The following is a 25,289-nucleotide window of genomic DNA, read 5'->3' as shown; positions in this document are numbered from 1 at the left end:
TGACCCATGTGACTTGTGGAAATAGGCTTCAGACTCTGTCCTCTCCTTAACTCTCATATTTCAGCCCTTTCTTTGTCTTTTGATTCTCACCTCTGAGCACATTATGCTCATAAGTCCTTTGCTGGTCTCATACTCTCTGCTGGTTCAGTAGTTCCCAGGTATTTGAGCCACAATCTGTAAAATTCACCTGGGAGAGGTACAGTGCCCCTAGTGGAAAGAAATGCTGATATTTCCATTTCTAGCAAGAAAGGGACTGTTCCCATCGGGACAGGTTTATTCCTTGTGTCTGGGTTCCAGACTTGATAGACAATTCAATGATGGCCAACACTATCTCTATCTCTTATTATTGTGCCTCATGTTTGTGTAGAAGCAGTGGAGTATGTAAATATCCATTTTGCATTCAATGGTGGCAATGATCTATTTCAGTGAATTTTTTTTTTTTTTTTTTTTTACAGATTGTGTTTGACACTAATCTGTATTACTATTCCAAGCCTTTAAATAGAGAGCTTGTTGAACAATTACTTGGCTTTAACTTGAGGAGAATATTGAAGTCAGCAGAAGAGGCATAGAGGCCCTACTCCACCCCATAGATTTCTAATGTGATATGGGTTACTGAGAATGCTATAAACTGTGGTGTGAAGGAAACCAGACCCAATTACAGTTACAAGTAGGAGAAACCCAAAGTCAGGGCAGCTCTGGGAAAACTAGGTAACAGAAGTAGGGTAAGCTAATTCTCAATGGAAAAGAAAGGTGAATCATTTGCAACTAAAGAGAAAGCTAGACAGGAATGGTTTCATCCTGAGACTAACAACATGGTGAGTGAAAAGACATTATTATCTGCACTTATACACAACACTGTCCATATGAAAGAACCAACAGGCAATGAGTGTTTCCTGGAAGAAAGAGTCCAAGTCACTCAGCAGTTAGGAATGGAGGGCATTTGACTGGATTTGCTTTGATTTTCTCTTTCCTTTGCTCCTTATTGTGGTACTGTTTGCTGAAGCCATTTAACATTATTAAAATACTCATTGTGCCTGTTTTCATGTTAAAAACCATTATGAACTTGTAAAATAAGTGAAAGCTATCAAGAATGGCAACTGTGCTCTCAGGTTATAGCCAGAACAACCATAGTAACCATTGCATATGCAGATGGTAGTGTCAATGCAATTCTTTTCCATGTTGCCAAAATACTGTTAAAGAATGATGTGTCCTTGGGGAAGGGCCTAGGCCTGGCCCAGGATAATGTAGAAGACTTTGGGGAGCCCCTTTTGAGCATCTTACCCTGCCTGGGGAGTGGAGGGGGGATGGCTAGGGGCAGGTGGGATGTTGGGGGGGGGAGGAGATTGACATCTGAAGCAAGCTTGTTCTTAATTTGAACTAATAAGATAAAATAAAAATTAAAAAAAGAATGATGTGTCTTGGGTTGTTAGGCAAGGCCAGGCATTTCTTTCTCTCCCACAGATGAAGATCTCTGCTGCAATCAAGAAAATGTTAGCAGGTTACTGGTCACAGTTTTTATTTCTTTGCATATTGATATGTATCAATTGCTACGATTTCTGGATCAAACAACTGACTTGTCAGTTCATGAATCTCTGTTTTTTTATTAACTCTGTATTCACATATTACACAGTCCTTGTTAATACTTGTGTAAAATCACTGTGGTTCTTTAAAATGAGTTCTAAAAGCACCATACTCTCTCATTGATAATTAGTTCCTAAGTTCAAAGCTGCCTATCCCAGACTTTCACTGATACCAGGAATCCTTCCAGGACATACATTAATTGACACAGACATAGATCAATGTGACTTTAGATGTAGTTTTTCCTGAGAGTCCTGTTATGGACTTGCAGTTGCCATTTATTGTATTCACACAATGAAAAGTGAAGAGATGGTTAGTGGCTCATTCTCTTCCTACAAGGACACTAATTTCATTGTAGAAATTCCTCCAATTGTCCTCATCTACACAAAACTACCTTCAAAAGGCACAACTTTCTAAGATACCATATTGGGGATAAAAAATTCAACACATATATCTTGTGAGTGGTACAGATATTCCATCCATAACATTCTGCCCCTCGGTTTCCAAGACTCATGGCTTTCTCAGGTGGACTTCACAAACTCATTCTGTTATAGTAACTCCAAAATAGATCACTTATTATGGCCCCAATTAAAAACATAAAAATCTACCATCATCAGATTCAAATGTGGGTGAGACTCAAAAATATACTTTATCCCAACTTCTCTCCTGCTGTGAGGCAATACAATCAAATATATGAGGCAGGCATAGGACACACATCCCCAGTACCAAAAAAGGGGGGGAGAAGAAGGAGAGAGCAAAACCTATCAAGACATACAGTACAGGATTTCAGGAGTAAGCCTATCTGGCTATATGGCTGTCCAAGAGCGTTTCTGAGTAACAAGAATAGGGCAGACTGGACCAACAGCCCCAAGCAGCAACAACAGGAAGTTATTAGTATATATTCTAAAATGGGAATATCTTTTAATTTCATTTTCCCCCCTTTTACTGTGCAGAATTTGCAGAAAATCTACAATGTTCTCAAGTGGGTTTTTACGATTTTTCCTCAATTCTGCCTGGGCCAAGGGCTCATAGAACTCTGTTACAATCAAATCAAATATGACCTGACTCACAACTTTGGCATTGATTCTTATGTGAGCCCCTTTGAGATGAATTTCTTGGGCTGGATCTTCGTGGAGTTGACCTTGCAAGGCACAGTTCTTCTCCTCTTGAGGATCCTGGTACATGGAGACCTTCTGCGGTGGTCAAGGTATGTCCTGAAGGGCTTGTGTCTCTTGAATAAAGAGTGAGGAAAAGTCCATCTGGACCTTGCAAGGTAAACACATGTGCCTTATTGCCACTATTATGAATGGTTCTAATACGTTAAAGATTTTACATTTCTTTTTTTAGTGGGTAAGTATGAATCACCAATTAAATGGAAAGGATTTCCAAACATAAGGTGCCAACCTTTAAAATAACCCTTTCAACCATTTGGTTGTCTTAGTTTATCTTCCACTTTGAAATTGCTCAATTTTTCTGATACTTTGTAACATCGAAATTGAATCTGGTTGATACCATAAAATAATTCACTTTTATAACCAAATGACATTAATTTGTAGAGTCAGGAAGGTGTAGGACTTTAGTGCAGAAACCATATGATTTACACACACACACACACACACACACACACACACACACACACACACACGGGGTTAAGGTAGCTTTGCAAAGATTCTAAAACTTTGTTAGATAAGGCTCAATGATTAAGAGCACTTCTGTTCTTCCAGTGGACCCCCTGTCCGATTCCCACTACCGATGTGGTAAATCACAATCATCTGTAGCTCTAGTTCTGGGTGATCTGATGCCCTCTTCTAGCCTGCAAGGGCACCATGCACATACATGCTTCACAGATATACATGCACACAAAACACTCCTACAAACAAAATAAATAAATATTTCAAAAACATTTGAAATCTACAAGGAAGTGTGTTTTCATGTCCATGGTCTCTGCCTTGCCTTGGTTGCTTTCCCCTCTACCTGATCCTCTCTCTGTTTTGGGGCCTCTGATTCCCACTTCAGACAGAGATATCCCCCCATCACCTCTCTAATCTTACCTTTTTTGTTTTTCTGAGAGACTCTCTCAAAGTGGAGATTCTTTATGGAAAAATCTCTTACCACATTGTCACTAAAGAATCTGCTACAGATTATAAAGCTCCATTGCTAATATTTTTGGCAGTGCCTTTACATGTATTGTTTTCTATTCATTCATTTCATGATGTATTTCTTTATAAAATACCCTGAGCCTGCTGAAGTAGAGAACCATTTTGAATACAAATCCCCAAACTCTTCTGAATTTTGGCATGATTATCCTGGAATTTGCTGATTTCCCATAGCTGACTGACTCTGGAGTAGAATTCTGAACACCTTTTAAGTGTAATTGCTTCTGTGATAATCCTTAATACTTCAGTGTGTTTAAAACCCACAATGGAGAATCCCTCTGGCAGCTTCCAGGTTCCTCAATCCTGCTACAGTATCAAAGGAATTTTCTTCAATGAAAAGACTTTTTGTGTTACCTTTTTACATCGTAGAGGATATTAGTAGTTTCTACTTTAGAACAATGTCTTTGATATCCACAGCAAATATTCATCTGTTCTTTGTTGACGTGAAGGGCAAGGATCGGAGGCACTGACTTCTCCTCCCGTATGACTCAGTGTCATAATGATTGTGAGCTCCAATTTGTTATTTAAATCCAAATAGAACCCAGTCACTAATCAGTACTGAATATGAATAGCCAAGTTTCTCAGCAAGACCTCCTTAGGGAAAATTATACCAGTTTTAGCTAAAAGTTGAGAAGAATGGGAAGAGCCTGTCCCCTCTTGGGAACCAGATAGAGCCTACATTTTACCACCTGCACTACGTTTACCAGCACATCCCAGGCACTAGTGTGAAACCCACTTCACTGTGTCCTCTAAGTTGCACTGGCTTCCTCTTGCACACCTCTGCTGCTTTGGGGTATCAAGTCTCCACTTGCTCACATCCCTGGCCTGATAACAGCCCATATAGGTATGTGTGGGACCTCTTGCCTCCTTTTTGCTATAGCCTGGAGCTTGGCTGTGTTCCCAGGCAGGCAGAGATAGAACTGCCCTGTGGTCCAGATACCAGCTGTGGTGAATTACCAGGACAGGCTTGCTATGTCTACTGCCCTGCTGGATCCTTCTGTTGCACTATGATTGGAGGTTGAACAATTTTGAATTTGGTTTCTTTGGATGTTACCCAACAAATTTTTGCTTGTCCTCCACCCATTAGAGTGAAGAGTTAAAGAATATGCTACCTGGCCCCTCTCTCAAGCCTGAGTTGCCTAGTTTGGGGGAATCTGATCAACAGACATACATAAAATTTTTCATATGGTTCTCGTAAGGAAAGGATGGGAATCTTTAATGCTGACCTCTGAGATATCAGCAGAGGGTGAAGGGTTGAAGGTGTCCTTATCTGATAAGGAGAAATACTAGTCAAGCAGAAGTCAAGGTATAAGTTGATGGGGTTTTATAAAATGAGTCAATCACCTTTTGATTGTTAAGCTTAATACTTCCAAAGGTTTTTTTTTTTTTTTTTTTTTTGTGCCCACCACATTTTCTGCTCCTGAGGAATTACCCTTTGGACAACTCTTACTCTGATTTCTCTCTCTCTCTCTCTCTCTCTCTCTCTCTCTCTCTCTCTCTCTCTCTCTCTCTCTCGTTTTTCCAGTCAGGGTTTCTCTATATTGCTTTGGAGCCTGTCCTGGAACTTGCTCTGTTGACCAGTCTGGCTTTGAACTCACAGAGATCTGCCTGTCTCTGCCTCCTGAGTGCTGAGATTATGGTGTGTGCCACTAATGCCTGGCTTATTTTTTATTCATTTTTTATGTCTTCATATATTATAACATCAGATCCTTTTGAGGATTTGGCCATCTTTTCTCATCTGTATTATTTGAGCAATGAATCATACTTTTGCTAAATGTTGATTTCAGATGTGGAAAAATAAAAATAACAGTAAGTCATGGGGATGATTCTTTAGGACTGTCAATGGATATTTTCTCTTAGCTATAGTAATCTTGTTTTGAAATAATTTGAGAATTATAAAACAAATTGTAAAAATGCCCCTTTCTCTACAAATAGATGATTATATGCTATATAACAACATATCACACTGAAAACAAGGAAATTGATGTGAGTATAACATGGACACTCTGATTGGTTTATACATTAAAATTCAGGCACATTATAGTTTGCTGGAGAAATGAAAATTTACTTGATAGTTAAAAATACCCAGATAGAAATCCAATGAGGATCTGACAGTCTAGATTCAGAGTGAACCAGTTAGGTGCAAAGTTTAGTGTTGTGCTCATCTGGCAAATATCTGTTGAATTATATATGCACGATGTGCAGAAAGCTGTCTAACCCTTTTATGCAATCCAATTTATGCTATAAGTTTAATATTGGATGCTTTTATATATAAGGTGTGTACATAATCTATGTTGTTAAATATTTATTAAATGAATTGTTTACTACAAAATACCTATACAAGTTAATATTTTATAATAATATGATCAATATTTTTCACACTTATTATGATGCCTGGCATGACATTATTTATTTCCCAAATTAAAAACTATTCTAGCGTTGATGTCTCAAGGTTCTTTTGGTAACAGGTGTCTATCCTTTGGTTGGGAAAAAGAAGTTGACTTTTCCTGGTAATTAGGATAATAGGGTTAGGATGCTCAGAGAGCAGAAGTTCTGAGGGTTTTTCCCTGTGTCTCCACAGTTGTCACTTGGGGGCCATTTCAGGACTGTCCCAGGTGGAAATTAACTCTGCCTTTATCTTCTTAGGGTACACTCTGCTCCTGAGGACACAGTTGAGTCTGCTAAGGACATAGATGTTGAAAAGGAACAAAGGAGGGTGCTGGAAGGAAGAACTGGAGGGGACATCCTTGTGTTGTGCAACCTCAGTAAAAGTTACAGAAGTATTTTCAGGTGGAAGACCACTGCTGTGCATGGCATTAGTCTTGGCATACCACGAGGCGAGGTAACAGCTGCACTTTTACCCAATCTTTCTTGTGAACCTGTGAACTCTAGTTGTAGTTCTGTTTGGGGTAGTCCTATAATATCTGAAATCACAGCAGAAAGCAGCCTCCATATCCCAGAGATTTGCAAAAGGTCACAGAGCCAAAGCTGGAGACAGGGTCTCAGCATACTGGAAATTGATTCAAAATTTAGTTTGTTTCACAATTCTTTAAATTTTGTGTAGTTTGGTGGTTTTAAGTGTGGTTTGACTTTTAGAATGACTTTTTATTGAGTACAAATATTTTTAAAGATACAGTTGAAGAAGAAATCCACCTTTCCATTTATTTAGCCTGCAATTTTCCTTGAGTACCCAGCTAAGTCCATCTAGGACAGTGGTTCTCAACCTTCCCAATACTGTGACCCTTTAATACAGGTGACCCCCCAACTATAAATTATTTTGATGATACTTTGTAATTGTTATGAATTGTAATATAAATATCTGGTATGCAGGATAACTGATATACAACCTTCAAAATGGTCAAGACCCACAGGTTGGGAACCACTGATCTAGAAGCACACTATTCTGGAGGGTTGAAGAATATACATAGCACATCACTGTAGAGAAACCTTTAGTCAGAACCAGCAGAAGTTGTATAAACTGACGCTTATTTGGACTCAATACATAAAGGGAAATCAATCCTGGAAATGATTACCTTTAGTTAACTATTGGAAATAAAGAGGCACCTTACATGCTTGTGGTTCAGGCTCTGGAGAAACCCAGTGCTTATATGGCTATCTTATTGCTGAGCAAATAATCCAGACATGAGTACATAGAAGCCTAGAGACCCATTTAAAACACTATAGGAGTGACCTAGATTGGGACATGATTTCTAGGACAACTGGACAAAATATTAAGGATTATTTCCTAGCTGTTGTTTCCATTGATTTTTCACTACCTAACAGTATTGAATTTTGAGTTAAAATTAAACCAATTTAAATCAATAAGCAAAAAAGGAGAGAGAGAGAGAGAGAGAGAGAGAGAGAGAGAGAGAGAGAGAGAGAGAGAGACTCAGAGTTGAAAATAGAATAGTTTTAGAAAAGACACAAAAATGAAACCAGAAGGAAAGCAACTTTTAAAGACGTTATCCTGATTATCTCTGGGTAATTTGGATTATTATTACTTACTAATCATTCTGCTGTTTTCTATATTCAAATTTATCTTTCTTTAGATTAGTGTTGATGTTTTCATTCACAATTTCCACAAACTTCTTCAAAGCATAAAATGTCATTTTGCAGTAGCATGGTTCCACACTGCAACAGCATCACACATCAGAAATGTCACCATACCAGCAAAGCAAATGCCATTTGTAATATACTATTGGCTGTACCTCATACTTTGTGTTTAACTTCACATTTTATTCTTAGTGCTTTGGGCTCCTCGGAGTGAATGGCGCTGGGAAGAGCACAACATTCAAAATTCTGAATGGTGAAATTCCACCAAGTTCAGGCTATGCTGTCATCAGAACTCCTCAGGGGTATGATCCTGACTTTATCATTTTTCTTGCCACTTACGATGATATGAAATCCAGGGAGCTCCCAGCATCTCTTCAAGTTTACAATCACTATTTTCCTCCAAACTCATTTTCTGTTTGCCACTTCCCAAAAGGGGTGGTTAAATCTCCCAGTATCAGGGACTGAAACTCAAACCTTGCAGCCAAGAAGACAAGATATTTTTCTCAATCTTAAAGTCTGTTGCCAATATATGCATCATGCTTACCATTTTTAATTTAAGCATGCTGATATACATGTGTGTTTACATCTTGATCTGGCTGTTATCTATATATTCATATACATCTAATTTTGGCTGCTATTTTTATGTGTAGAAAGATGTTCCATGTCCATTTAGCAGAACAATAGAACTAGGTTCTCCCTTACTGTCCATAGACAGTATGCCCTAGCTAGTCACAGATTTTTGTCCTAATTAATGCTACAAGTTGATTGGCATGAGATCTCATTACTTTTCTTACTATTTGCCTGATGCATGTTTTGTTCTTTTAAAAATGATATTATTATTATTATTATTATTATTATTATTATTATTATTATTATTATTGGCTATTAATTGAAATAGGAATTTTTAGTATATGTTTTTTATAATGCATCTTGTCTAGATTTTATGTTTTCAGTGTTCTTTTCAGTTCCTTGTATTTTATTTTATAGCTACATATACATGTATATATATTCTCAGTTATAGTAGAGTCAATTTTGTATTGTTATCCTACTTGTGACTTTTTGAATCTTGAGTAGTGTAAGTGTTACAGCTCTGAGGGGAAAGGTTTCCCCAGTAAAAGTGTTGCAGCTTTGAAGGGAAAGGTGTCCTGGTAGTCAGGAACCAAAGAATACCACAAAATCACACCATACAACAAATATCACACAAGAGATTTAGTGGGAAAGACACAATAAAGTAGTTGCCTCTGCTCCAGGGAGATGCAGCAAAGAACTGAGAAGGATACAGGCTTTATATAGGGTTTCTTTGAGTTGCAGGGTTGTTCTAGGATGGCCTGGGATTGGTGGGATTTTGTGGCCTGATCTTGGGCTTTGCTTGTGTATGGCAGAGTTTGGCAGCCTGCATCTTAAGGAGCTGGAACCTGCTGATATTGCTGTCAGAGTAGTCTGGCAGGGCAGGCCCTGACAACTCAAGCACCCCAAGGGGTTAGGCTTGGCTTTTAAAAGTCTGAGTGTGTGTGGAGGGTTGGACATTAAGTAGCATGGGGCTTACAAGTAGTTCTTCCTTTTCTGAGGTCATAAAGCTGTCACCCGTCTTTTCTAAAGATTTATCATTTTAATGTACTTAATTTATATGGAATTTATATTGGAATCTTTTGTGTAGCAGGAATATAATTTGATTGATTTCCTATATGAATAGTACTTAAATATTTTCTCAACGAAATACCTTTGCTCTTTAGTAAGCAGCATCTCTCGTGTCGTAGTCGGTCCTTGTTCATGCCGGTGTTAGGCCTCAACTGACTTGTTCCAAGGAACATCTCAGTGTATCTCTTCCTCATCCTTTTCCTTTAGATTTTATGTGGAATCTTTGACTAAGTGTAGGAACTAAAGTGTCACAAGGCAGGTCAATAAGGGAATATCATAGAAGTTTTGATTTTTGTCTTTTAGTTGAAAATAGATTCTTCTCTCCTGCAGTACACCTCAACTACAGTTTCTCCTGTCTCCACTCCTCCCTAACAACCTTCTCTCTCTCCCAGATCCAACCCCCCTGTTTCTCTTCAGAAAAGAGCTGGCTTCCAAGAGACAACAGCCAAACATAACAAAACAAGATACAATAAGACAAGGCAAAAACCTTCATATCATATCTAAGTTAGACAATCTGAGCAGGCAAAAGAGTCAGAAACAAATTCTCCCACTGTTAGGCATCCCACAAAACACCAAGCTAACAGCCATATCATATCCAGAGGACTTGGTGCAGACCCTGCAGGCCCAGTGCTTGCTGCTTCAGTCTCTGTGAGCTCCAATGAGCTCTGCTTACTTGATTCAGTAGATTGTGTCCCCCTGGTGTCCTCCATTCACTCAAATTCCTATAGTCTTTCCTGCCCTTCTTCTGTAGGGTTCCCTGAGCTCCAAGGGTAATGTCCCAATGGAGACCTCCAATATGGACCATTTTTTTGTGTGTAAAATCTAGCTGTGGGTCTCTCACCCTGAGGAAGCCCCTTCATAGTGAAATTAATAAATGACAGAAGAGGTATCTCTGTCATAGGAGAGAATGCTCTAGACATGGCACTGAGAAATATGTGGGCTTGTAAAACCTAGTGGAAGTTAGGGACTGCAGGCTTGGGATTGTTATTCAGCCCATGACTGTCCCAGTGCCCAGTCTCTGGTCTCTCTGGTGATACAGGATATTTCTCTTCTTCTCTTTCCCTTTCTCTCTCTCTCTCTCTCTCTCTCTCTCTCTCTCTCTCTCTCTCTCTCTCTCTCTCTCCTTCCTTCCATTCTTTCTCTCTCTCTTTCTTTCTTTCCTTTCCTTCCCATCCATCCATCCATCCATCCATCCATCCATCCATCCATCCACCCATCCATCCATCCATTCATCATCTATCTGTGGATGATGAAGGTAGACACAGCAGATGCTCTTTTCTTTTCTTTCTTTCTTTTTTTTTTGCAACTAAATTAACTGATATACACACCGTGGTCTTTTGGTATGCGTTGCCCTGCTATCTACCATATTGTCTATTGGACAATAGAAAATTACCAGGAGTGTTACCAGGAGTGTCCTTCCTAATTCCTTCTTCAAATTGTTTGCAATATTTTAGGGACTTCTTTGCTTCATATTTCATTACAAACTTAATGTTTTGACTATAACTATATCAACTTTTACTGCAACTTGAGGCAAAATAATTTGTGTGATACTTTGTCTTCATCATCTTAGACTATAGTGTATACTGACATTCATCCTAGCTAGTAGAAATACTGGTTCTTCAGGTCTTGAAATTTTCCTGATGTAGTCCTGCACTACCTTCTAGGCTGTTAATCCATGAGTGTGACTTTGGTAGGAGTTATTTTTTTCTCTTATGTAATTGCACATTTCATTTTCATTCGATTTTTCTCATGGATTTTTCTGTAGCTTACACTAGAAATGAGTTCTGTGGGCTTATTTTTTCTCATTCTCCTATCCTCTTTATAAACCTGTCCAGCATGGTTTCCATACATTCAAGCCTTTAGTGGACAGTCAGGGTCCTCACCTTGTGGTTATATGGTGATTGTCTTACTTACAGACTCATAGCACTTGGTGCTGGTCCTGCTTCTGCCAGTCCAGTGAGGAAAATGGGCACCTTACTATTAATGTCCAGAGATATTTTCAGATTCTTTGAATGAGGAACAATACTTTGCCCTAACCCAAGACTTAGGGGCATTTCATTTTGAACTTGAATTTGGTCTCCCCTTCTATCATAGTCATAAAGGACATTTGGGTCTTTTCTTCCTCATAGGGACCAGGTGTGTGACTGTCTTCATGGTATTCAAATGTAGAAGGCAGACATAAGTGGTCTTAAGTACTGCCTCTAGAATTTTCTTTGTTTCAGACTCACAGGGGTACTTAAATGAGTGTGATTATTTATTCTAAAAGGTATGCTTCAGTGAATATGGAAAATGACTCACTGATCACAAGTTTTAGATTTAGAGAAAGTCAAAGCATTGCATCTGTAATTCCCAGTAGAATTTTAATTGACTTCACATTGTACATAAATTTTCATGCAAAGAACTAAGATTTTTGGATAACAGCATATTTTTCTCTTCTATAGATGATAGATGTATTTCACATCAAAACAATGTTAAATTAAAACACACTTCAGTTTTCATTTAATGGTATTATTTCATTGTTTTGAATATTGCTTGAAACACATGTATTATTTGTCACTTAAAATTTTGGAAATTTAAGTAATAGATTTATAAACTCTAACTTTCCTGTCCAAGGACAGAGTATGCATTTATGCTTTGCTATTCAGAGACAATGCATGAAAACAACATTCGTAATAATGTCTGCCTGAGAACAAGAAGTTGAATTTATTCAGACTCATGTCTGTCTGACTAGCTGTGCATTCCACATACAATTCTAAAGTGGATCCTACATATATGGAACTGAAAATCTCTTGAGAATAGGATGTTGATTTTTCCCTATGGTCACAGAATTAAGAAGGAAAGCATTTCTGTTGCTTGTCATGGCATCTGATTATTTATTCCCTCTAATTTGCCTATTTACAAGACTATATAGACAAAAGAATCAGAATTTAAAAGGAATAAAAAATATAAGGTTTGCATTTTCATCCCTGGAACACTGACTCCATTCTTTATTATTCTATTCCTTCATTTGTAAAATAATTGGAAAATGAAATTCAAATAACTGCTCTTGAAAGGAAGAATGAATTTGCATTCACATAATGGTCTGTAAGTCTCTTATTATGCTACATATCTGTGTAATTAGTTTAATTATAACTAAATCACACTTGCATTAATTATATTTTTAACCTTGATTATTTGTAATGTTAATTGCACATTGGTATTCAAAGAATTAAGTAGGTAATTAGAAGCACAATAGAATTTGTAACTACCCAGAATACTGGAGTACCCCTTCCTGCCTATGAAGCCGGGGCACTGATTGCTGTACAACTGAAACACAGGAACCTAGACTGCATTAGGGCTTATCTTTTTTGTCTCTCTCTGTGATTACTTTATCAGGAACAGTCCTTTTTCTGTTTCAGTGTTTGATTTATTAATTTCCACAAATGAATAAATGGATAGCTCACACTTGAGAATACACACACACACACACACACACACACACACACACACACACACACACACACACACCACAACTCTCTTTCAGCCTACAATTATGATCTGGTTTGAAGTATGCCATGAGCTCCTGATATAATGACAGGGATCACAAGTTGATAGCCTGCCTGGCAAGAATCTCATGCTTGTTTTTTGATGGTGATTATGGAACAGGATCTCTTATAACTCAGGCAGGCCTCAAACTTTCAATGCAGCTCAGGATAACCTTGAATTTCTGATCTTCCTGTCCACCTTCTGAGAGCTGAAATTACATTCCTGTTCCCACACGCAACTTTATGTTTCCAGCACAAGCCTAAAGTTTGGGGCTTAGATTATCTTAGGCCAGAATATATATGCTCCAGGTTATCCCAGCTTCCTCTCTGCCGTGGAGCCTCCTTTTCTGACACAGGAACCTGTAATTATTGGAAATTACAGCCATAGATTAAAAAAATACTAATAACAAGATGCATGACTTGCTGTGACTCTGTTATTCACTGAAGCATTAAGGGAAGTTATCTTTAAATTCTGGGTCTTAGATAATACTTATAATGGTCTTGGGAAGAATATGTTACTCTAATTTTATTGACACAGAGTCTGAGATTCAAAAACCATGAACTCATTTGCCAGAAGTCAAGAAAAACGTAATAGGGTTTGCATTTTTTTCAACTTTAGTTTTTGTAATTAGTACTTCACTCACAAGTACTAAGGTTACATCATTTTTATGTCCCCGTATCTCTTGTGTTCCACCACTTCCTCTCAAATTTCAGCCCCCTCTTTAATTATTACTGTAATATTCATATGCAAATACATGCATGAATGCATATATATGTATATATACATCTATATCTATATCTATATCTATATCTATACCTATACCTATATCTATACCTATATCTATATGTTTCTTGTTGCAATTTATTCTTAGCATTTTCTAAAGTTGTGTATCTCTAAAGCAGAAAAGAAACTTCTTTGATGAAGGATAGAGTTACACTTTCCTGAGGGCATAGGGGTAAGTATTTAGAATATAATTTGAAACTATATTGGTTTGGGAAAATGGCAGTAGTAGTTACTCTTTTAGGGTCCATGTACTCACCAGACATGAGTTGTTGTTTAGGTTTCTAGTACCAGGCATGAACCCTCTTCCGGTGAGTAGGCCTTAAGTTCATTTAGACACCTCTTAGTTACTTCCAAGATACAAGTATATCATTGCACCACTGGAGATAAATTGCCAAGCTGGTCCAAGAGACTTCTAAAACCATATAGTCTATTTTCAATCCCCTTGGTTGTTTCCCAGGACATGAAGATAAGACCCTGTTGCTGAAGTTACCACATACTTCAGATGTGAGACTTGGAGGAATTGAGCAAGAACTGATCTGGAAGTCTGATTTCTGAGGACTAGCTCTTATAATATCTGAATGTATGGTGCAAGCTACCAAGAGAGAAAAGCAATCAATAGTTTTATCCAGCTGTAAAGCCTATGAATTTTTTCAACTTTAAATCTTATGCCCTTCCTAGCCTACTGTGCCCATTATTAGAGAAAACTCTTAAAGCAAAGAGAAGGAAATAAAATATGGAAAGGGAGCAGGATGAGATATTCTTAAAATAAATTGACAGACAGCAGAACAATACACATTTTTTGCAATAAATGTTCGATCATATTTAAAATTCAAATGCTCAGAAACTGGGTTTCAAAAAGCATGAATTGTACATGACACACTTAACACAGTGTTACTACAACATTCCAGGTGAAGGGAGTGACAGTTTGGCAAATAAAACAAAATAGAACACATAGATACATTAACATCTTTTAAATAAAATTTGAGGAAAATATTCACAGAGATAGAGAGATATAATATATATGGAGAAAATTATCATCACTGTGAATATAAGCACTAAGGCTGTATTTTGTGCAGAGATCCTAAATAAGACTCCACATATTAGTTTGTGAACTCCTAGAGTAACTACTAGAGTAAATAAGTAGAACTTACCCACGCTAGAACAAGCCATAGAGAATAGACTCTTAGCATTGTTATTTAGTAATTTTCTGGAATTTATGTAACTTATAAAATATAGTTATGAAATAAGAGTAATTATATCGTCATATTTTTCATAATGGGAAGACATTTAAATGCAATAGCACATGTAAAATATTATGAATCAGGAATATGGTCTATGTGGGTATTTAAATCAGATAACATGATAAGAGTAATAAGCATGATTGACTACATAGTCATGTATTAGTATATACCATGTTGGTAGGTGAAAAACCCAATAGTCTTCATAGTACTTTCTCACAAAGTTGTATAGATTGATGGTAAATGTGTTTGATTTAGTAAGGGTAGAGGAGGTTAACACTAAAATTTATGTGTAAAAAGAGAGGTGTTTAATTATGGCATTTTTGAAAAATAATAGACATTAAGTAGTATTTCAATACATTGAATGGGTTTTGTAATAAACAGTACATTTCCAGTTGGATACCTTAATTCATGGAATCAGGGAGACAATAGATTCAGAACTAGATAGTATAATCTACAAATCTCACATTAGTTTAAGGGGAAAAGAAATCCAAGTAGCAAAATTGTTCCAAGAATACTGATTATTATAATACCAAGAAAACTAGAAATACTCTAAGTAAAAGTGAATTTCTTTTACTTATTGAGGTCATTCTTCTCAAACAATTTAATATAAAATTTATAATAAAGAGTGGGTATGTTTAAATATGAAATTTAAAATATTTATGCATCAGAACATTACATTTCAAGATCACAAGTACTAACTAAGGCAGGGTTGACAGGCATATCTAAAGTATTACAGTGATATAAAATATCTAAAGAGAAAAGACAATAATCATAATTGACAAGAGAATTCAGTGCAAGAGCTAGAGAGATGACTCAGGAGATAGGTGGGTACTGCTCCAGCAGAGGAACCACATTTAGTTCCTAGCACCATGTCAGACAGCTCACAACCAGTTGTCACGCCAACTGCAGGGCATTCAATGTCCTTTCCTGGACTCCCCCGACCCCTGCACTCATGTGTGCACATTCATACACACATACATAAAATTAATTATTCAAAAATTAGCTCCATATAAAAATGACTCAATATTTAAAAGTATTTTCTACCATTAATTAAAATTGAGAGGACAGGGATTTATATTTTCATCCATCATTATAATAACTTAAAAAGTAATCCACAATTTCATGAAGATAGTAAAGCAGAGTAAATAATCATGGTGGTATGTAACAAAATACATGGTGATATGTATTAAAATACTTGAAATAGTAATTTCTCTTGAAGGGATTTATGCCCTGAAAAAGAATGGAAATTTAAATAAAAGAACAAGGGAAAATATCAAATTTGCCTTATCTATATTAGCAGAAAGTGGGAAGATGTTGTGCACTTACTACATTTTTGATGATTGGATTCATTCAAAATATTATTGCTAAACTATGTGAGATAATATTTAATAAGTAAAGCTAGATTAAAGTAACATGAACATGTACCCATTATAAAATTAAAACCTACCCCAACTATTTCTCAAGTGCTCCCCTGAGACTGTAAATAGGAGGAAGATGTTCATAGATCAGGGGAACTTCCAGGGTTGTTGTCATGTCTGCTTGAGACATGGGTGGGACAGATGTGAAGGTGTGCATTGAAGCCAAGGCTCTAGTTTTGGGGTGCTGTACTGCTGCTCTGCACAGGGGATTGCTTAGCCAGGTCTTTAAAGTGCCACATCCTTCCTGAAGGTACAGGTACTGAAAAACCCACAATGGCATATTATGAAAGTGAAAAATCTTGGCAGCTTCTCTCTGGGCTCAGAGTTAGAAAGAAAAATATCTCTAGCATTTTGGAGCTTGGGTTTACACTCCCTTTAGTTTGAACTCAGCATCTGTACATTCTCGCAGGAAGCCTATCACACAAAGATATGTTCTAGTTTTTTGCATGATGTAAATACATTTAATGATGTTGTACATGACAGATACACATAATTATTATTTGTAAGTTAAAAATAAATTGATTTGACAGAAATTGGCTTCACCCATCATGGGGATATTCAAGAAGAAAATATGAGACTTCTTTGAAATACAACACCTATATCAAGGTTTTTCAATTAATCTTAAAATGTAAGATTAAAGGAGAACATGAAACCAAACACCACAGTTCACACATGACACCTGTTCTGTGGATGTAAATTAAGGATTAAACAAAAAAGAGATTATCATACAGAGAATGCAATATACCAGAAAATCATTCATAAAGAATGTATGGAAATTATGGCTACGGCACAAATAACATATTTGAAAATGGCATAATTTCTAAGGCTGAAAATGATGTTTATTGAATTTAAAATAAAGCATAATGATTGGGTTAAAATTATGTGCTACTTGTGGAAAAATATGAAAATGTGGTTATTTGAAAAAGAAGGAAAGGGAAGGTCCAAGTCAGATGCAATGGTTCACACCTGCAATCCCAGCATTCCTTAGACCATGCCAAGACAAACCCATCTTATTGAAGTCAAAGCTAACCTGGGCCTATCTAAAACATAAACAAATGAATAAGTAGCAAAGAAAGATAAGGTTCAGCAGAAATTTAATTAGCTTTCATATTGAAAATGGAGGGGACAGTGAGAAAGGGACAGTGCTTGATGAAATCATGGCTGGAAGATTTCCAGTATTAAGAAAACAGATGACTCCTTAGACCAAGGAAACATACTTCTCTTTAATAAAAAATAAGATGCTTTTCATGACACTATATGGTGAAAACAAAATCCCCAATATGAAGACAAACAATGCAGAAGAAAAGATTGCAGTAATGGAGGGAAAAGTAGATCCAGTCTTCAAAATAGCGGCCCCTAGCTGCTTCTGGTATTGAAAATACCAGTTAAGTAAATTAAAGAAAAGCAAAATTATTTTCTCAGTAGCATCAGATGCAAGTCCAGAGCTCATCAGCTTCTTCTGTTTGGGCCAGCACATATGCATATAGACGGCCTCCATTATTGCCTGGGGTGGGATCCATGTGACAGTCCATTTCAGAGCACAGATCAACACCTTGTCAGGCAGTATAATCAGAATACAGCACAGGAATGTCATGGATGTTGTCAGCAGCCATGATATTGAGGTGGGGAGTTATAGTTTACATTTGTTTCTTATGCAGGCTTGATTTTTCCAAGTCTTGCACCACTATTATGTACTGGATTATGAGGCAATTAAATAATAAACAGCACAAAAATTCCTCTGAAACACAAGACTTTGATACTTTAGATCATCATTTCTGAAGCTGCTTCCTTTTAACACATGCATCTAGGACAGCTGTTTGATCTGGACTGTGGCTTCTTCCTTTCATAAATGACCACTATTACAGAATTCATGTGAGCAATAACTATTAACTACTATAGCATCATCAAAATGCTCAGGGTTATGTGCATAGCACTTTAGAATTTATATACAAATGAGTCTGCTTCCGATAAACACATATAGCACCAAAATAAAAACACAGAGCTCACATATTGCTTGCAAAGGCCCAATCCTCCTTTTGACTTGCAGATCACATTAGAGTTGTTGTGGTCATAAACTCACCACATCAGAGCTTCTTGTGAGTTGTTTTTCTTCTTCTTCAAGTAGATGAAAGTTTAAAAATGCTGACATGAAATTAGGAAAAGAGTGAAGGGAAAATCCTATGTAATTTTAAGTGATTATAGTCCCCAGTTTTGAGGAAAATTTCTGCATGTCTATGTGTGCATGTGAAGGTGTGTCTGGACACATTTTCTGTCTATGAACTCTTATAACCCCCATTGCTGGTCATTGCATTCATTTCCCCAGCTCTTTGACTGACACCATCAGCCTCTGAGCCCTTCTGAGCAGTCTTTATCTTATTACCTGTCTGTATTCTACAAAGTTTCTAGGCCAGAATGTCCTCAGTCATGTGTCTGTCACATCATCATAGTTACATGTAAATTGTTCTTTCCTAGAACAGAATACCATTCTAGCTGAAAAACTCTTATTCTGTGAAAAGAAAAATAATGGTACCTGTTCTGTCACAGTGAATATTTGATCAAGAATGCAAACTAGCACAAGGTTCCTGTGTTTGGCTGTTAGCACTGACTTCACTGAGCACAAGGAGGATTACCAATGTGTGTCAGCTGCCACCATTGGGGGCCGACCAGGTTTCCATTGGGATCAATCAGAACAGGCATGCATCAACAGAGAGAGAGAGAGAGAGAGAGAGAGAGAGAGAAGAGAGAGAGAGAGAGAGAGAGAGAGAGAGAGAGAGAGAGATCTTTAAAGTGGGTGTTTACAAAATGCAGAAGAAAAGTGGCCTTGCTTCAACAGTCATGCTGAAGTTCATGATTAAGAGAGGTTTGGGGAGAGCATCCTCTCCATCCCCTCCATGGATGAGTTTCAGGCCTCATGTTCCTACTGCAGGCACAGGAGCCTGTTGGAAGTGATTAACCTACTACTGGTCTTCAGGTGGCATTGCTTTTAATAAATACACTGTGCCACAGTGTCAGGTGAGCAGCCTGCCCAGGGTAAGTGTTATATGTGAACACTGGAGATAACATGCTTGATTCTAAAAACCAGCAGTGGTCCCTTATTCTTAGGGTCTGTCCTCAATAAGTGCAGACGGAGCATAACAGCTTACCAGTATAATTTATATTATTATTATTATTATTTTTTTTTTTTGTGTGTGTGTGTGTGTGTGTGTGTGTGTGTGTGTGTGTGTGGTTGATTTTGTAGTAAATATAATATATGTGACTTCTGGTGGAAAATATCTTGTGTATATAACATTCTGGTGGCATCTCATAGGGATGTGCTACCTAATTTATTACTTTTCAATAGGCTATTGTATTGGACCAACAAATAAAGTCCTATATTCCTACAGGGGCATGTCAGCATAATTAAATAATCTTGGGCAATCTGCTTCATTACAAAGTAGTATGAGGAAACTTCTGAAAGTCCCTTGGCAGAGAGCTATCCCTAAGCATTTTTCTAATTAAGGGATAATGCTCAATAAAAAAGGATATTGAAAGAAATTGCTTCCTTTCCCAGACTTTAAATACAAAAGCCAAGCTGAGGTCCTGGTTTATTGTAGATCTATATTCTGCTATTATCTAAGATTCTTCCAATATAGAACTACATTTTCTTTAATGAACAGAGTAAGTGCCTGAGGATGGGAGGCAGTTAAAACACAAGCATGAGGCACCTTAATTTTTGTCTATGAATTTCCTGGTGCCACAAGATATCTGAGAATTTGTATATTGTATCTTGTGGCATTTAGGTGTTAATGTCTGATCTGCAAATGAGAGTTCACCTGTTGTATAAGATTGGCACTTCATGGAAAGTACTCATGGTGGGAATTTATCTTTAGGTGCCCCCATCCTTAGGAGCTATGACATCTCCAACAAAACATGCCATTTCAGTATTCCTTGCTTAGCACAACTTGTGATGCCTAATGCTTATTTCTCTGGCTTGGTCCTACTGTTTTATTGCTGCTAAGCATAGTTGCTTCTACTATACATGGAAGCATTATTCTCAGGTTTGTCCTAACACTGAAAATTAGCCACATCCTCCTTAAAATACAACAGTTTTGATTTTAATTATTGACTTTGTTATACTGTCAATTCTCCAGGTGTGTGTGTGTGTGTGTGTGTGTGTGTGTGTGTGTGTGTGTGTGTGTGTGTGGTATCATCCTTTTCCATGTTTCTGCAGGATACTAATACCTGCAAGCACTCGGGTTCTTGTTCTGTCAGTCCTCCCCACCCAATATATATGCCATATACCTAAGTGTGTGGTCTGCAACTGTTTAAATCCATGTACATGTGGTGTATGTGAAAGTGTTTATTATATTAGTTTATCAGTAAGTGATTTGTCTTTTTCATTTCACAAGGGAAGGCTGTGTCACCCAGAGAGGCACCAAGCTCTGACTTAATCACATAGTTCTAAATTGTTGGCAACAAAATTTTTTTATTGTCAGTTGTCTTTCCTCCTATTCCTTTTTGCCATTTATGGTAATAGTAATATTAAAGTGTCTAGTGTGGTTGAATTGATGATTCTCTTCATTGATGATGTTAAGAACATGGCTGTTTTCCTGGATACCTATGAGGAAACAGCCCTGTTCTACCTAAGAGTCATTGTTTTATACACCAATTCTAGTAAGTTTTGACTCATCACATGTAATGTTCATATGCACCAGTGCTGTAATGTATATGTTAAGCATCATCAGAGATGCTCTATCTTCAGTGTGGCTCTGTTGTCATATGGTAGAACCTTCTTCATCATGTGGGATCTAGTGGGAAACCTGTAGATCAATGGAGGCATATCTTCAAAGGGCATTGTAGGACTCATGATCTCTTCTCTTGGTCTTCCTTCACTTGAAAATAAAATTACTAATTTCCACTGGTGAGTTGAGCATATAACCTAGATGGTCAGCACCATTTGAATAGATGGTAATAGCCTGACTTGCATATAAATTTAGTGTGTGACTACCTGGAGGAATAAGATTTATTTAACAGTGCTTTCCACATATGAAGCACTGAAATTGCAGTGCTGTGCATAAAGAGGAACTTGCAGCAGCTGCTGGGGATCATCTACATATGCCTCACAACAGTGGCTTTCTAGAATATGGTAACACAATGACTGAAAACTAGATCCTGGAGTCCATTTGTCTTGGCATAAGCTTTGATTTTGCCACTACTGAGCCATGGGAAATTCACTACTCTTTTCAACATTTGTTTTATAATCCTAAAAATGAGACAAAAACACTTTCCTCAAAGGTTGGTAAAAGTATTCTAGAGGGCAGGAGATATAGTTCTGCCATTAAAGACTAGACTCACAACCAAAATGGTAAGAGTATACTAGATAATCTTTGTCTGAAACATAACGAATATTGGCAAATTTTTGCCATTGCCTAGCCTGATACTTTGCTGGAAATATTAGTACCTGACAGACCATGAGAGCCTGCTCCACCAGAGGGCCTTCTCTGGCCACTGCTCACATTCTCAGCTAGCTGGATCAAAGCATCTCTTTCTGTATCATGACTACCCAACATAGTCTGAAGTTTTTTCATAGAAAATCCAGCTTGTCATGTAGTTTTCTCTGTTTCAGTCTCTTTGCAGCCCCTCTGGTTTCCTTTTCACCTTCAGACAACAAATCTGTGGAAAGTGTGTGCATGAGTGTGGGTTTGCTTGCATGTGTATGTCTGTCCTTTTTATTTTTAAAATAGATGTAGGCACTGGCTGAATCAAAGTATCTATATATCATCTATCTGTGTTGTTGTAGAGTCATTTTCCTCATGTGTAACATGACCAGCAGCCATAATGAAGGAACAATACTGTGATGGTCTATGGCAATTATATTGAGATGCTTAATATTCTCTTGTTGTAGACTGGGAGAGTCATCAATCCCTCACCTGAGATTATAGCTATTGTTTCCTTGTACCTCTCAGCTGCATATGGTATCAGAGCACACTAGAGTGTATAGGAGATGAAATGCTGATTGGGCATGGGGACTGTTCTGTGATGCTTGTCACAAGCTGCCCCTGGTGGTGAGGTGGAACTTTTCAGTGCTGCAGTTGCCTTTGAGTTCCCCATACTCATTCCTATGTACCACTTCCCATCTGGCTGATGTCAGATAAAATATGTATTGGTTCAACAATCTGGGCTTGGGTGGAATTCTTTGGTCTATTGATCCCCTTGGCTGACATGGTCAGACACCTTTATGTCCAAGCAGGAACAAACACGGAGCACTGCCTATCACCTATGTGCCAGTGCAGACCTGTTCTATACTGTACTCTCAGTGTGCACTAACTGACATCCTGGGCAGCCACTTACAGTCAACAGGGAGAAGACTAATAAAACATTCTTGTCTTTTATTATCTCCTCCTATCCTTCTGTACTCTCTATTGTACCCTTTTATCTTTCAGTCTCATTTTATTAAAATACTAAGGTGCTTGAGCTTGCCCCATGTAGAAGTCTGTATCTATTGGCAATGTGAAAGATAAATGTGGTCACAATCTGTTTCTAGGCGGTTCTCAGAAGCATTGCATTGTGAAAAAAGAAAAAAATCACAATAAATCCCTTCAAAGAATCACCAATGCCAACAGACTGTACACAGTTTGTTATTTAACACCAAATTATGATACTAAAAAATTATGCTACTGAAGATCTAATACTGAGACTCTCCCTTTATGTTGGAGATACGATGATGTCAGTGAGGTTTTTATTTTCAGCCATTCACATGTTTTAAATCTCTAGCTTTTGTGTTTTATTTATAACTGTAGCTAATGCTTAGGAAAGCATTCTTACCTCAACAATGGAATTTACCCAAGGTAACAGTTCAGATGCTCTATTGGTTTTTGTTTGACTAAATCCATATTAAATAAAGAGCAGAAGAATACTTGAATTTCAGTCTTCTAAGGAAGTTATCCATAAAGTTCAATAACAATGATGGAGTTGTCAGTCTCTGCTGATGTGAAATGGCTTATTTACTATAGAATAAGCTACATATATACTCATATATGTGCATGTGGTCTTAGTTTTGATTTTATTTGAAGTTTTCTGGCTGTAGGTCTACCCTCTTATAGACTGTTACATATGAGATTTAACATCAAGCAAAAGACTTTGCCATTAGGTAATCTGCACTTCTGTATCATGAAATATATGAAGAATGCTATGATAATCAGATTGAGCTTCATCGCACGGGAGTGCAGCCTGACTTCCTATTTACAATAGCTGCTCTCTATAGACTTCATCCAGTTGACACCTCCTACCCGTTTTTTCTTCTGGCCACCTGTTCTTACATATGTGATTCGTATTGCAATGGCTAGGGTTTTTCCCCATTACATTTAAAATGGATTATATTGAAAAACTAATACTTATTTTTAATTTTAACTAACTACTTTATGAAATTCTTTTATTTCAATTGTTTTTTCTTTTTTGCAGATTTTTAAAATTTGAATTAGAAACAAGATTGTTTTACATGACAATCCCAGTTCCTTTCTCCCTCCCATCCTCCCCTACTGCCACTGCAACCCCCCAACTAAAACCCCACCTATCACATATCCTTTCTGCTCCTGCTGGATGGTGAGGCCTTCCATAGGGTGTCATCATGGTCTGTCGTATCCTTTGGGATAGGACCTAGGCCCTCCCCGTGAGTCTTGGCTCAGGGAGTATCCTTCTCTGTGGAATGGGCTCCCAAAGTCCACACCTATGCTAGGGAGAAGTACTGAATTACTACTGGAGGTCCCGTAGATTTCGGAGGTTTCCTCACAGAAACCCATGTTCCTGCGGTCTGGATCCATCCCATCCTGGTATCCCATTCCCTGATGTTCAGGTCAGTTGTTTCTGTGGTTTTCACCAGCCTGGTCGGGACCCCTTTGTTCTTCACTCGTCCTTTTCTACATCTGGATTCCAGTTCAGTTTAATGATTAGTTGTGGGTGTCTGCTTCTACTTCTACCAGCTGGAAGCCTCTCCTCTGTTGCTTAGATTGTTGGCTGGTGTCTTCTTTGTAGATCTCCAGACATGTCCCTAGTACCTGATTTCTCTGTAAAACTAAAATGTCTCCCTCTACTCTATTATGGTATCTTCATTCTTGTTATCTTCTATTCTTCTCCTGACTCAACCTTTCTGCTCCCTCATATCCTCTGCTTCGCTCCTCTTCTCCCCTTATTTCAATTGTTTTTTCTTAATTTAACATGCACATTTTGAGACAGAAGTGATGGTGCCACTTTCTAATTTCTAATATTCACATATGCCTAAATTATTTTGTTGATTAATTTTACTGGAATTTCCTGAATTATGCTTAAAAAGTATAATTGAAATAAATTTGTTTTCCAAGTTTTTTCTTTGTAAGAGAAAACTGACAGCCTTGGCATTGAATACAGGTCTCATGTAGGCAAGGCAAAGACATTACTGATAAGTTACAGTTTCATCACTGGTTTTGAAGAAATTTTAACCTGATGATTTTGTCAATTTTTAGTTCTTTAAAATATTGTTTATATTATTTCCTTCAAATAACTAATATTCCATGGTTATTTGTTTCTACTTAATACTTGAGCATTGAAAACTTAAAGCATAAAGCCAGGGTAAACCATCATTTTGATATAACTCAGATGACAGAAGTAAAATGTATATTTAATCTTCTTTAAATATCCAGTGTTAGGAATTAAAAACAACATCCTTCTACTGCAATAGTAACCCAAGTTGGTCATGTGATGTTCCTTTAAACTTTCCAAAAGTTTGACCTTCAAGAAACAGCAGTGAGGCATTTTTTAATCCTCCAAACCTGAGTCTGGAAACTGATACCTGTGTCCTTTTCCTCTTCCTGCCTAACTATATGCTCTTAGGTTGAGATTATGTATTATCACATTGTTACAGCCACTCAAGCTATCACACTGCT

The 25,289-nt window shown here is 37.4% G+C and overlaps 1 protein-coding gene across 1 annotated transcript in view; it reads left to right on the top strand.

Annotated features, from left to right (window-relative positions):
• LOC100767606 (ATP-binding cassette sub-family A member 13) overlaps positions 1 to 25,289 on the top strand; it is a 406,786-nt gene that overhangs the window by 302,794 nt on the left and 78,703 nt on the right. The window contains exons 54-56 of the mRNA XM_035452975.1: positions 2,532 to 2,785; positions 6,381 to 6,576; positions 7,980 to 8,089. Coding sequence (XP_035308866.1) covers positions 2,532 to 2,785; positions 6,381 to 6,576; positions 7,980 to 8,089 — 560 coding nt within the window. The remainder of the gene's footprint in view (positions 1 to 2,531; positions 2,786 to 6,380; positions 6,577 to 7,979; positions 8,090 to 25,289) is intronic.

The sequence above is a fragment of the Cricetulus griseus genome, assembly GCF_003668045.3.
Source record: "Cricetulus griseus strain 17A/GY chromosome 1 unlocalized genomic scaffold, alternate assembly CriGri-PICRH-1.0 chr1_1, whole genome shotgun sequence".
In the NCBI taxonomy this organism is placed as follows: domain Eukaryota; kingdom Metazoa; phylum Chordata; class Mammalia; order Rodentia; family Cricetidae; genus Cricetulus; species Cricetulus griseus.
The sequence above is the reverse complement of the archived record's forward strand: the minus strand, read 5'-3'. Positions and strand labels throughout refer to the sequence as shown.